Below are 13,954 nucleotides of genomic sequence, written 5' to 3'. Positions count from 1 at the left end.
ATCTTTAAAAAAAAAATTCTGTCTCATTTTTTTTAGGGAAGAGTATATGCCAAAGCAACCTTTGCCATTTGAGGAGTCACTAAGTTGTCACTATATTAGGCTTCATACCTCTCTCTCCAATCATTTCATAAAATTTATAAGGGTTCAGGTTAAGTATTTTGAGACACCTCCTTGGTTCACTCACCTCCGGGGACTGCTTGCCATGAGGCATTGAAGCCTCTCCCATTTACAGAGCTGTCGGTCTTGAAGCGGATGGCTAGCTCATTTCCAGTGCTGGAGACCTGCATGGGATTCTCAGATGATCTTTGGGCACACAGCTGAGATATTCGGGGAGAGTGGAAATCAGGGCCTCCATAGATCTAAGACGGAATGTAGAAAAAAGGACTGAAATTAAGAGATATATTTAAGCAGTGACAGCCCTTCCCCTGACCTCGTTTGACCACCAGCTCTTGGATTCTATTAGCATGAGAGACTGAAATCTCAGCCTTCCTGGATGGGGATGAACTGTAAACTTGAGCTGGATTTTCAAAGGCACTCCCTCAGCCCTAGGAACACATAAATTCAACCACCCACAAAATGCCTGCTTATTTTATCAGTCAGAATTGTACAGCTGAACTGAACAGATTATTCCAGAATCTTCCCTATCTCCCCTTTTCCTCTTTCCACGTCTTCATAGGATTTCCTGCTTTCTTTGGCAGAGGCATTGCCGATAAAACAGTATCAAGTCTGAGTTTCTAACTCTTCTAGGCACATGGAATAGTCTTAGCATAAAGCCATATTGTTTGTGAAAGTCAGTTCACTGAAAGGTGTTAATCTCCCAGTTGGATTTTTTTTTTTTTAAGATTTTATTTATTTATTTGACAGAGAGAGACACAGCGAGAGAGGGAACACAAGCAGGGGGAGTGGGAGAGGGAGAAGCAGGCTCCCCACAGAGCAGGGAGCCGGATGCGGGACTCGATTCCAGGACCCTGGGATCATGACCTGAGCTGAAGGCAGTCGCTTAACCAACTGAGCCACCTAGGCGCCCCTCCCAGTTGGATTTTTTATGATCTTCCACTTTGCAATCTGAATACTTTATAAGATTGGGCATTTAATATAATATTTTACTTCTTCAGAGAGAGTGAAAATACAACCTCTGTATCAGTGTGTTCTGTGGTATCCTTAAGAAGGGACTCCCCCAGATTCTCGCTGAACCTACTCCCAGAATCCTATTGGTGGGAACATGACCAAGAGCAGTCGACTTCCTCTGGGAAATTGCCCTGGACTCTGCCCATATCTGGACGGCTCCCCCTAGATCCGTCTCAAGTGTTCTCAGATCTCCTAGGCTCCTCAGATTGCAACCATCTACCTGACCAGGACCCCAGTGCCCAGGGACACATTCCTCTCAGCAAGTGCCCCCCACCCCCACCCTGGGGTCTCAGAGTCACATCTTTCTGGCAGATGTGCCCAGCTCAGGGCAGGTCTCTAACCCCTCACACACTGATTTCTCAGTTGGGGGTGGGGGGGATGGAGGGTGGGGAAGGGGTGGGAAGATAAGAATCAAAAAAAAGTACTGAACCCCTACCTCCGGGCCTTGCCAAACTCGAATTTGTAGCAGAAAGACCATTTTGGGGGACAGCTTTCAGGCATAATGGTATCTGGGTCCTTCCCTCTCCCCCACATGCATATACTCATAATTCCGGGGCTCCAGGGCGGAACCAGAACCGGGAAAGCAGCGCTTGGGGAGATCTGTGCGCAGGGCCCTCCCACTCCTGGCACCTGTGCCGCTCTCTCCCCATTCCTCCTCCTGCCCCAGGCCCTCGCCCACCCTCAGGGCAGCTGTTGATTGATAGGGGGAATCACTCAAGTGTTCTCTGAGGGGAGAGAGCGAGAACAAGAAGCCTACTTTTGGCGAGGCGTGTGTGATTGGAATCTATAATGATTTCTTTGTCTGATTAATTCCCCCCAGCCATGCGGCAAGGGCCAAATGAATGAAGCTACTGTTCACAGAGGGCTGAGCACAAGGACTTTAATTGCAAAGGAATGAAGCAGGCGGATAGCTTCAAGCTTATTTTCATAGGAGGAGCTATGTTTGTGTGGCCCCCTAAGTCCCATCAAAAGCAGGACTTCAGGAGGAGCCCTGTGTGGCCCTTTACACGTACACATGTGCAAATGGAAGGAGCAGATCACTTCTGGCTTACAGTGTCCTTTCCTCGTTTCAAGATTGGCCTGCCCGCCACCCGCCCCCACAACACAGTCCTCAGAGCATGGAACTGACAGCACGAGCTGTGCGGGCCCAAGAAACAGCACATATTTGGAGAGAACTCTGAGCACAAGGCTTTAGTTCTGACAAAGAAAACTTGCACATCGGCAAAATAGTCTTTGTTTTCCCTGCTCGGGGTCCCCTTAAGATCACAAACATAACGGGTATGAGGGTATGAGTCCGCTGGGCCTAGAAGCCTCCAGGAGAATCAACACTGCTGCTTTTGACCTTTTTCACTTCCCCTCTTACAGGGCTGGGCTCAGTACAGACCATGGAAGAGAGACCAGAGGGAGTAAACTGCCCACACCAAGCAATTGTCTTGATTTATTGCCCCAAGGAGTGGATTTCCTTTTCTGCTTTATGCGGGTTCAGGCTCCTTTCTCAAGAGACTGAAGTAAAATCAGCCAGAGTGTTTCCATGACCCAAACAATAGAACAGTACTTTGGGCTTCCACAAATAACACCAATAGTTAACGCATGACTCTTCAAAAGAGGAAAAAGATGGAAAGAATTTCAGGGTGTGGTTCATTCAACTACAGCATATGACTAAACTTTAGGGGGAAAAAAAATGGGTCTGATGATGGGAGATTAAAAAATGTGTTTTTAGCAAATGCTCAGGATATAGAACATTTCAAAGCCTATGGTTTTAATCTGTTTTGAACATTTCTTTCTGCTCTGTTAGCTCCATTTATTGTTACAATCAAGTCAGCATTCCAGGGTTATGAGTAACCGAACGGCTGTTGCTTAATGCAAGCGGCCACTTTCTGGACACTGATTTTTCAGGGAAAAAAAATATTGGCTCCTGGTAGAATCTGGTGAAACCCAGGTAGGCCCCATACCTGGTGACAGAGAGGTCCTACGTGGCTGTGCTCAGAACAGGAAAGGATAACACACAGCCTCAGAACAGGCGGGTCAAGAAAGCCAGCAGTGTCTCAAGGCCACGTAGCCACCCCGGGTAACATTTTGAAGCCTATTGCTAGCATGTTATCAGCAGCTATGGTATGAGGGATGGAAAAAATCATTTTATCATCATTCGTGCACATTTATTACAGCACCTTCCACCTGACAGAGCATTCGCTAAGATGTCAAACAAGGTTTTGGAACAAAAAGTAAGGAGGTTACTCATTTCAGCCTTAAGAAGTAAGCTTTCCCAAAATACTTAAAGGGGTTTGAAATATTCCCCCCAAACCCTGATTTTGATGGAACATGGGAAACCACCTTGTCCTAACAAAAACAAGCCCCAAGCTGACCGTAGCCTCTCCTCAGAGTGCTTTCTGGGCAGGCACAGGACCTGCCTAAATGCCACTGCCTGGAGACCCTGCCTTTTTCCCCTGACCCCCGAGCCGCTTGCAGGGAACAGCCCTAGTCTGCTTTCTCATGTAATGGGTGTGACAAAACCCATAGCACAATGAACCCATTTACATTTTGCCAACTGGGCAACAATCACATGCACTTTGGAATATGAAAATAAAGGGTTCGGAACATTTCACATTACTGTGGAAAAGTCTGCTGCCAACCCTTTGTGTTAAGGGGTTTTATGCCACTGAAAAATATCCTTGATGGCAAGAAAGACCATTTGAACTTCCACATGCGAGTGTTACTCCGACTCATACTGTGAGTGTGAATTTCGAGAGCCACCTTGTTCTTTCTTCCTAAAAACCTTTCCTCTTCTGAGATGGAGTCATGACTTGGCAACAACCAGGACCAACATGAAGACAAGGGTTGAGGTTTTAACCCGACAACTTACCCAGCTCCGTCTCTGATTTCACTTACTGCAGCATTATCCTCCTTTAGAGAGCCCAGAGCTGCTCAATACAATTCTGTGATTCTGCGTCCACTCAGTGAGGGCATGATTTGAAAACCCCATTTCTTTTCAAAGAAAGAACTTGTTGGGACACCTGGGCAGCTCAGTAGGTTAAACGTCTGCCTTTGGTTTAGGTCATGATCTCAGGGTCCTGGGATCGAGCCCCACTTTGGGCTCCCGGCTCAGAGGGGAGTCTGCTTCTCCCTCTCCCCTGCCCCTCCCCCAACGCGTGCCCATGCTCTCTCTCTCTCACACACACACAAATAAAAAAATAAAATCTTAAAAAAAAAAAAAAAGAAAGAACTTGTTTTGTAGTTAAATGATATTTTAAGTATTAAAGTTTCCTCTAAAGTCCATACCACTCATTTCAACATCTTGAGCACCACCCACATCTATCTATCTTTTTGTACTGGCTTATGTGGAGTGTGGAGTAGTGGATGGATTCAGCTCTGAGTTCTTCCATTCACTGTCCTCGTGCTCATGGAAAAACCCATCAACATTTTTGAGCCTCTGTTCTGATGATGGCAAAATGGAGACAAAATTCCCTTCGTACCTTACGGGACTATTTAACATTCAAATGGGAAAATGGATGTCAAAATCCCTTTGCAAACCACCAACAATGTGCATTATTATGGTGTGTCAATCAGAGACATATATGCTTTCATTCATTCCACAAATATATATCATGTGTTCTACTATTTGCCAAGTACTTTGCAGCAGGTATAGCAGTAAAGCAAAACCAAAACAAATACCCAGCCCTTGGTGGATTTGAAGTTTTAGTAGATACAGAACTGATAAGGATCAGGAAACACTATGGCCATCTCTAGAGCTGAGGTGGTAGGAGCTTTGTATGTAGGAAGCCATTAAATTTTGCAGAGAGGTTCTGTTCCTAATGACTAGATCCCTGATTATAATAGATTCTCAAAGGTCATCTCAATTATCTGAGGTAAACCCTGTGCAGTGGTGTCGCATTTTGTACCCTGCACCATGGGGACCCTCCTCAGATGGCAGCTGCAGCTGTGGCCTCACCCTAAGATCACCCCCTCTATACTCTGCCTCCCCACTGTCTTCCCTAAGGGAGCCTTCTCAGACTAAAGTGGGGGGCAGTAACAATCCCAAGTACAATCCATCAATGAGGACAGGAGTTGGGGGACCAGTGCCTGGTTGCACCCTTAGAGGGATGGTTCTGATGAGCAGTCCTCATAGCACCTCAGAGGGTCCCAAGCCCAAGGGACCCCCAGGGGCTCCCCTCACTGGCTCTTCCTCCTTCACCCTCCTTCCTGCTGTCCCCTCACTCTTGCTTCCTGGTACCATCTTCAAGTTAAATTGCCTGCCACCAAGTTCTTCAGGCACTGCTTTTAGGGAAACGCAAACTGAGATATTAATCCCATTTGTTCATCAACATCACTCACAAAGAACTGAGACTCATCAAAATGTCTGGACATAGAACACTGTCGGCCATTGGAAATAATTTAGGAAGTTTTGCAGAGAGATCTCCAGTTCTACCCCAAATTTGGAATGGCTGATAAGCAATCTAAATTCCTACCTCCAGGACGTCAAAGTTGCACCTTACATGATACTCCACATCAAAGTCGTGGATGGTGAGCTGAATGCTACTCCCAGGGGCTGTGGTAATGTACCAGAGGCACTCCTTGTTGGGGGGATACGTGTTGGGGTACCCGGGGCTGCTGAAGGAGCCCATAGTCCCAGACAACTCCCCACCACAACCTGTTGAAACAGCAAGGCTCAGTCAGTTCCAAGTGGGCATTGACCCCTGCGAAAAATTCAAAAATCCAACCAACCAAAAGATAATTGAAAATGTACAATGCCTAATTTAGGGGAAAACTCATAAAGTTATAATAAAGTTATAATTAAGCAGTTATAAAACAATGAGAAAAAAATCGTGGCTACAACTTTTTAAATGTATTCTTAAAAAACATTGTTTACATCATTTGGTACAATAATTCTCAGTCCTTATTCTCACCACATCAAATCCTTGGTAATATATTTTAAATACCATTCTAATTTTTAGATTTTCTTCATTTTACTTAGGAAAGAATTTTACAGTAGGAAGTTCAATGAACGAAATGAAAAGTGTTAGTGAATACCATGTCTCTCAGTCTTCAGTTTCCTTGTATGTAATACATTATTTTTAATTCCTTATCAGATCTAAGATCTAGAATACTAAGGGCTAAAAATCATTACCTTTGTATGAGAGACTATAGGAAATTAAAAAAATATATGGTATGTCCATAGCAGCTTCATTCATAATTGCCAGAACTTGGAAACAACCAAGACGTCCTTCAGTAGCTAAAAGCATAAATAAATTGTGGTACATCCAGACAATGGAATATTATTCAATGCTAACAACAAATGAGCTATCAAGCCAGAAAAAGACTTGGAGGAAATGTATATACATATTTATTAAGGAAAGAAACCAGTCTGAAAAGTCTCCATACTATTGGATTCCAAGTGTATGGCATTCTTGAAAAGGCAAAATTATGTAGACAGTAAAAAAGATAAGTGGTTGCCAGGGGCTAGAGCAGAGGAGGGATAAAAGGCCGAGCACAGGTTTTTAGGGCAGTAAACCTACTCTGTATGATACTATAATGGTGGCAATATGTCATTATACATCTGTCAGTCATTGAATGCCCAATGCCAAGAGTGAACCCTAATGTAAAGTATGGACTCTGGGTGAATGAAGTGTCAATGTAGGTTGATCAGTTGTAACAAATGTCCCACTCTGGTTGGGGTTGGGCAGGGAGAGGCTGTGTATGTGTGGGGACAGGGGTAAATAAATGGGAACTCTACCTCTCACTCAATTTTGCTGTGAACTTAAAACTCTTAAAAAATCAAGTCTGTTACAAACAAAAACAGTAAATGATACAGGTCCTGACCCAGAAAACTTATATCTAAACACCAACTAAACAAACAAAAACTGAATATATAAAACCTAAGCATGGAAAACCCAAACATGAAGCTTATGTTTTAGGTGTATATATTATGCCCTAGAAAGTAATTAAGGCAAATCATTACAAGAAACAATCAGATATTTCACCATGTGATATATAGTAAGAGAAACTGCCACTAAGTGCTTAGATGTGTTTTACAGTTTTTTTTCCTATTTGAATACTCATAATAACCACGTGAAACAGGTACTACTACATCTGCATTTCTCAAGTGATCAAATCAATGCAAACAGAGGTCAAGTGGCTTGCCCAAGGTTACCTGGCTTATAAGTGGTGGAGCAGGACATCCATACAAGCAATCTGATCATATCCAAATACTTAATTACTGAATTCTACAGACTCACGTAGTTTGTAGGAATTCAGAGATTTGAGAAGGGAGAGGAAGAGAAAACTTTGTGAAAGAAGTAAAATTTGAGGAAGGCTCAGATTTTAAAGACAAAATTAGGAAAAAAAAGATAAAATTAGGAAAAAAGATAAATCACCCTTTTTTCCAATAACAATTTTTGGTGATTAAAAAACATTGCTTAGGGCATCTGGGTGGCTCAGTTGGTTAAGTGTCTCACTCCTGGTTTCCGCTCAGGTCATGATCTCAGGGTCCTGAGATCAAGTCCTGTCAGGGCTCCACGCTCAGTGGGGAGTCTGCTTGAGATTCTCTCTCTCCCTCTCCCTACTCGCGTGTGTGTGTGTGTGTGCTCTCTCTCTCAAATAAATAATAAATAAAATCTTAAAAAAACAAACATTGCTTCTCTGTCAACATATCTAAGCCACCTTTTCTATTTTTTCAGAATATTCTTTATTAGTTGGCAAAGTCTTCCAAGTATCTCCCCTCATTCTGCATCAAGACTTTTCTTGATAATACCTCCTCACTCCATGAACGTATGTGCATTGTCACATGAGTGCAATTAAACTGCCGTGACTTCAGACAAGCTCCTAAAGCTGAGGTCATGTCTCCTGTCCATGCTCTACAAACGTGCCTTATACAGTGAGTTAGAAAAAGCTTTTATAAGGGTTCAAAAGAAATATTCCCCATATAAAATCTCCACTTAACTGAAAATGGCTGAGGAGAATTCTAAGAAGAATCTTGATTTGGTAAAGAAATCTGATTCTAGCCCAATATGCCACTATCTTCTCGAGTTGCCTCCTCCTTCCCTTTGAAAACCCCGTGTTTTCAGACTTAAAGTGTCACACAGGGTAGTGCCTTTCCTATGGCCTATAAAGGTCCTAATCTTCATTTCTGGTTAAAGCCCTCTGAAAAAGCTGTTTAAAATTAGCCGTGCTGATATTGTTTATAGACTGTGGTGGATGTTAAAAAAACAGGAATGCCATGAAAGATTAGAAAATATTTTTCCTCCTAGAACAACACATGGAAAACACTCCTGAAGCCAAAATCAGCACAGTTTACGAAGCCCCACTGCAAAACCGCAGGGGGCGCCGGTCACAGAATATGCCATCAAATGATGCCCCCTGAAGTCTTGCAACATAGTGACCCATATAAATCATCTGAAGATGCAGCACCTTCTACTAAAGTACACCATAGGGAAGCAAAAATATTCTGTTACCCTGCCCCCCCCCCCCGTTTTTTTCAACCTACATTTTTCAGGTCCTATGGATCTTGGTATCAGTTGTATCAGATTAAAAAAAAATCAAATGAAAAAAAGTCTTTGGAGGAGAATAACTTCATGTCCACATCATATAAAAGAGAACAAGGAGATGGAAGCTTGGATATCTCATCTCTGCATTTCTTTACTTCACTTCAGTTCACCAGACAAACTAATTCTATTTTTTTTTTATCATAGTTGATTCATCTAAAAATCTGCAGGACATTTTCCATTGTCTTTTCCAATGGTTTTAGGTTTCCTTGTAAATTCTTTTGCTAATAACAGAACACGAATACCCTTAAACTGGTCAATGTAAGCTGGAATGATAATATCAGATTCTTGGCATTCAGTGATGCTTTGAAAAATTACAGCGTTTATTTTATTCACCCACTTACAGCTCTGGAGGCCCACAGTGTACTTTTCCCTAAGATTTAAAACAAACATAAACAAGGTTTACAAAACACAAAGCCAAACTGTACTTTTAGGTATGTCATGTTCTCTTCTCATCAATAGCACTTAAGTGTGTGTCTTTTAAGGAGAAATTCCAATATTCCTATTGTACATTCATTTGGTGGTATTTTATGGTAAAACTATAAAGTACTGGAAAATGAAGTTAATTCTGATCATATGGTAGAAATTTCACTCTTTCTATTTCTACATTCTGAAAAGAGATAGAAATAACTCTCCAGTTCCCATTCATTCATTCATTCATCCAATAAGTGTTTATTGAGCATATACAACACTATGAGCCGTGTTATAGAAGCCAGGTGTATTTAATGCCTCTGGAAAAAAAATCCATTTACAGATCTAAAATGTGCTCTCCCCACCTGCCCCTCTCTAAGTTATTAAACTCCTTTTGCTGTTCCTTCAGTTTGCAAAGAATAACTTCAGTAAGTTTTAATTTGGAAAAAACAGTGAATTCTGTTTTATCCTTTACAAGTTAATTGGTGGTAAGTTATAAATAATAAATAAATGGTCATGTTGAGCTGCTAAAAGATATTTTAAAAGTTGTTAGTTTTGATAGACTGTGTTAGCATAATTCTCTTTTGGTACTTATTTCCAGTCCACAGATGAGAGATTTTAATCAACATTTAGCCAGTTATGCTTCACTCTCTTGGGTATCATCACTTTTTCCTTGATTTTGGTATTTTTTGACAAATGTGTAGATGGTATCAGGCAAAAGAAAATATGTCAAAATATACATTTTAAAAACTGAAAAAATGAATGATTCTGTTTTTTTTTTCCCTATGCTCTCTTTTAGTGGTAAGGGAAAGCATATTCACAAAAAATTATGAAAATTTCTATTAACTAAAAAATTAAACACCAAAAAATTAAATATGTAATGAATTTATTTGATACTTTGTTTCATAAATTCAAGCTATCATTCGGCTAACAGTGAAACATTAAAACAGGAATTTGGAATTGTATAATTATGGATGAAAATGAAAAATTACGAAGTCACACTAAGAGCTGAACTTTTTAAATTACAAATGAAAGCAAATGACAATTATAATTCACAATAAATAGTGGATTTTTTAAAGAATGTATAATGTGAGTCTTCCGAATTTTATTTATGCATCATTTCCACTTAATTAGCTCTGGAAAAGGGAGTCAGTTCCAATACCAGAAATATGATTTAGAACCATATCAACATATACTAGCCCATCATCAATCAAAAGAAATATGAAGATAATCCAAAAGTCCCATTGTGTGTAATTCTGAAAAAGAGAGAATGTGTTCCAAATGCTGAAATGAATCAAAAGCTAAGTTTAATTCTGCCTCATCAACAATGTCTTACTCATATTGGATAGCACAGCTGTTTGTTTTATTTGATTTACTATTTTTGCACCTCTTGTGGAAGAAACAAGGTGTGTTTTTGTTTTTGTTTTTTTATTTGAGAGCGAGAAAGAGCACAAGCAGGGTGAAGGGCAGAGAGAGAAGCAGACTCCCCGTGAGCAGGAAGCCCAATGTGGGACTCGATCCTGGGAACTCCGCAATCATGACCTGAGCCAAAGGCGGACACTCAACCAACTGAGCCACCCAGGTGCCCCTTGTTTTGTTTTTAATAAAGATTGTGAAATTAAAAAATATACCTATTTGAGAAGGTGCTTTATCTCCGTAGTTGCTATCAGTGTTCCTAATGTCCAATACTAAAAATTTTCTACATAAACAAGTATCTTCATTTTACTTTCCTGTTAAATTTAAATTTGGGGAGGGGGAAAATTTTTTAAAAAATTAAAAATAAATAAAAGAATTAATTAATTAAAAATAAATAATAAATTGGGGCATGTGGGTGGCTCAGTTGGTTAAGCATCTGACTCTTGATTTCGGCTCAGGTCATGATCTCCGGTCATGGGATTGAGCCCTGGGTTGGGCTCTGTGCTGGGCAGGGAGCCTGCTTAAGATTCTCTTTCCCTTTCCATCTGCTCCTCCCCTTCCCACCCTGCTCTCTTTCTCTCACTCTCTCTCTCAATAAATAAATAGATAATAAGATAAAGTAAATTTGATGGGGGAGAACAGGAAGGGGAAAAAGTGTTTTGTTCACTGCACTATTTTGTTTGGTGTAGGGTTTAGGATTTGACAATCTCTTGTTAAACTACACTTTATCCTGAATGAATCACAGAAGGGAACATCTTTTTAAATCCATCCACCCATTTTGGAGATGGAAACAACAAGGCTTCTGGAAAATCGCAGGTGTCAACATCTCAGAGTAGAAATAATGGTACAGACACGTGTGAATATTACAACTAACGAAACGGCTGAGAAAGCACACAGGTATGTGTGGCTATGCAATAATCTAAAAATCATGTGGTTGTTAGTCATGCCCGTGACTTTGGGTGGGTGACAAGGGGGTCACAGGAAGGGGAAGGATAGAGAGGTGGAGGTTGGAGATGAAGGAGGTTACATCAACCAATCATTATCAGGAAATAACGTAGGAGGTGATGTTTAGACTTCCAGTATCCTCTCCATCATCATGTTACCTGTCCCAGTCAAATGAATAATAAAATGTAAAAGAAATAGAGAAGTTTTCTATAGCTGGGCTTCAGGAATCTAAAATAGAGGAGAGTGACTTAGGAAAGCATTTCGGGGATTGCCATATGGAAAATGATCAAGTGAGGAAAAGACTAACCAAGGAGCATACAATGGAGTGAATACAGGGCTTTGAGAGAGACATTTTTGGAAGAAATAGAGTTAGAGTAGCTCTTTATAGCCAGTTAGTAAGAGATTTTCATGGAAGAGACAACATAAGTTCAGAGTTGCCTAATTTGCATGTTAGGTTGCAAAACTTTTGAAAATATAATAATATTCCAAGTAAAGCACAGGCTGGGTTCCAACCTTGGCTGTGTTACTACTTGCATAACTAATTTAACCTTTCTCATCCTCAATTTCTTCATCTGTAACAGCATTAATCCTTCACCTCGTAGGGTTGTTGTACAGATTAAAAGAAATAACCAAAGTAAGGTTTTTCATTTAAGTTGTTCATTAAGCTACAGTAAAGAGAGTTCATATTTGCATGGGAGCTCATAGTTTTTCAAAGTGCTTTTAATAAACACATTATCTTATTTGAAATTCCTAACAACTCTATGCAACAGTCAAGAATGATCGTATCAGATCATATCAGCTATCCTACTTAGAGACAAGCAAAGTGAGGCTCCAGAGGGCTGCTGGACTTGCAGCTCACGCTGTGAATGCACATCTGGGGCCACCCCCATCTCTGCCTGGCCCCCTAACTCCCTACCCCCAGTTCTGTGTTCTCTCCACTATGCCTTGTTGGGCACTTGAGCCCAAAAGCACTGGAATGGCAGTGTGAACACTGTCGTCATTACTGTTCTGTCTGTCTACTGAGGGGAAAATCACCACAGCAACCTGAAAAAAATAAATAAAGCAAAACCCTTTTCATTTAATGTGAGGCAAATCTGACAAAATCTAATATATTAGTATCATTAGACAGCAGCTGAGCTGGAATAGAATAAGGTCCTAAAGAGAATCACATGTTTTTCAGTTTTAATTAGTTAATCTTTATAAAACTTTTAGTATTGGTGACTGATAATCTATTTGATTTCTTTTCCTCCAAACTCCTAGTCATCAGCTGAAAGGAAGTGCTTACCTTATCAGCAGGAAGCACATTGATCTACTGAACTCATAACAAGGAAGAGTTAAAAGCTGTTGCTAGACTTGCTTACTTGTGAAGATAGTTTAAATCTTTTTCATAAAAGGACTTTGCTAACACTGTTTTTTGTTTTGTTTTGTTTTCTTGGTCTAAAAGAAGCAAGTTACAAAATTTCAGAATGCACATACAAAAATTAAGCATAATCTATGTATGTTCTCTCCTCAAGGTTTTGGGTTGTCGGTGTCGGTTTTAAATAAAAGGGTACGAATAAAAGCAAACCAGCAAGGAACGAGCTAAATGGAATCACAGGCTCCAAGTTTTAAAGGTGCTTTATGTAGTTCCCTACAATTGCTCAAATGCAGTCTCTTCTTTACACTTGGCATTTTCTTGAAACTATGCTCCACAAACCAGTAGTACTGGGAGGGTGGCCAGCACGGAACCCGCATGGCCAAAGCCCACCGAGGCTGGAAGAAAAGGAACAGAGAACAGACCCAAACAGGACATCTTCACATCCCTATCCTTTAACTTCCAAAGGAAACACCTGAGAAATCAGCAGTCATGTCAAAAAAGGAGGTGAAAAGCCAAAGTACAGTAAAAGAATAAATTTTAAACACAATCATGATGCTCACACACCTCATTAAAATGACTGATGCAGATTGTAATTGTTTTTCTATTATTCTAAATTAAAAATGTTCTCTCCTATAATACCTTGAGAGGTGCCTCACTAATTAGCCCAGTTTCCCCCTGACATGCTAGAGGGCAGCATGTGGAGGCAGGGGGGTTGCTGGAAAACGTTCTTCCGGTGGGGCAGGTATGATGCAAAATGGCAACTAGGAGCTCAGAAGTGGGGGATGGTCCAACCCAAGGCAAGGTTGAACTATTTCCTGGAGTACAGAGGCCTCACTTCTATTTCCTCTATGAGATATGCAAATAATATAGGTAAAGCAATTTTGAACAGAGAAATTTAGGATGGGGATAGAAGGTGGAGGTAGAGAAAAATGTGAGTTCCCTAAAATGGCCAAAGTTGTCCAAAGGTGACTGTAGCATGTAGAATAACCACAAAAAGTCAGCAATTTTACCTGTTAATTCTGATTTTACCAGTTAATTCCCCAACAGTCTAAAAGTGGATGCTGCTCTCCTGGGATGCAGGAGAAAGGCAGATGGTAGGTATCTATCCTACTAAGAGAAAATACGAAAATCAGATCACTAGACTCTTTGGACATAAGACCAA

General features: G+C 40.8%; 1 protein-coding gene across 1 annotated transcript in view; it reads right to left on the bottom strand.

The window, feature by feature from the left end:
- CUBN (cubilin) overlaps positions 1-13,954 on the bottom strand; it is a 264,463-nt gene that overhangs the window by 142,227 nt on the left and 108,282 nt on the right. Inside the window, exons 29-30 of the mRNA XM_045874338.3 lie at positions 5,592-5,773; positions 185-359 (exon numbers count right to left, since the gene is read on the bottom strand). Coding sequence (XP_045730294.1) covers positions 185-359; positions 5,592-5,773 — 357 coding nt within the window. The remainder of the gene's footprint in view (positions 1-184; positions 360-5,591; positions 5,774-13,954) is intronic.

Source organism: Mirounga angustirostris, unplaced genomic scaffold (assembly GCF_029215605.1).
Source record: "Mirounga angustirostris isolate CCGP_5_RB_7025 unplaced genomic scaffold, mMirAng1.0.hap1 SCAF_5, whole genome shotgun sequence".
Taxonomy (NCBI): Eukaryota; Metazoa; Chordata; class Mammalia; order Carnivora; family Phocidae; genus Mirounga; species Mirounga angustirostris.
The sequence above is the reverse complement of the archived record's forward strand: the minus strand, read 5'-3'. Positions and strand labels throughout refer to the sequence as shown.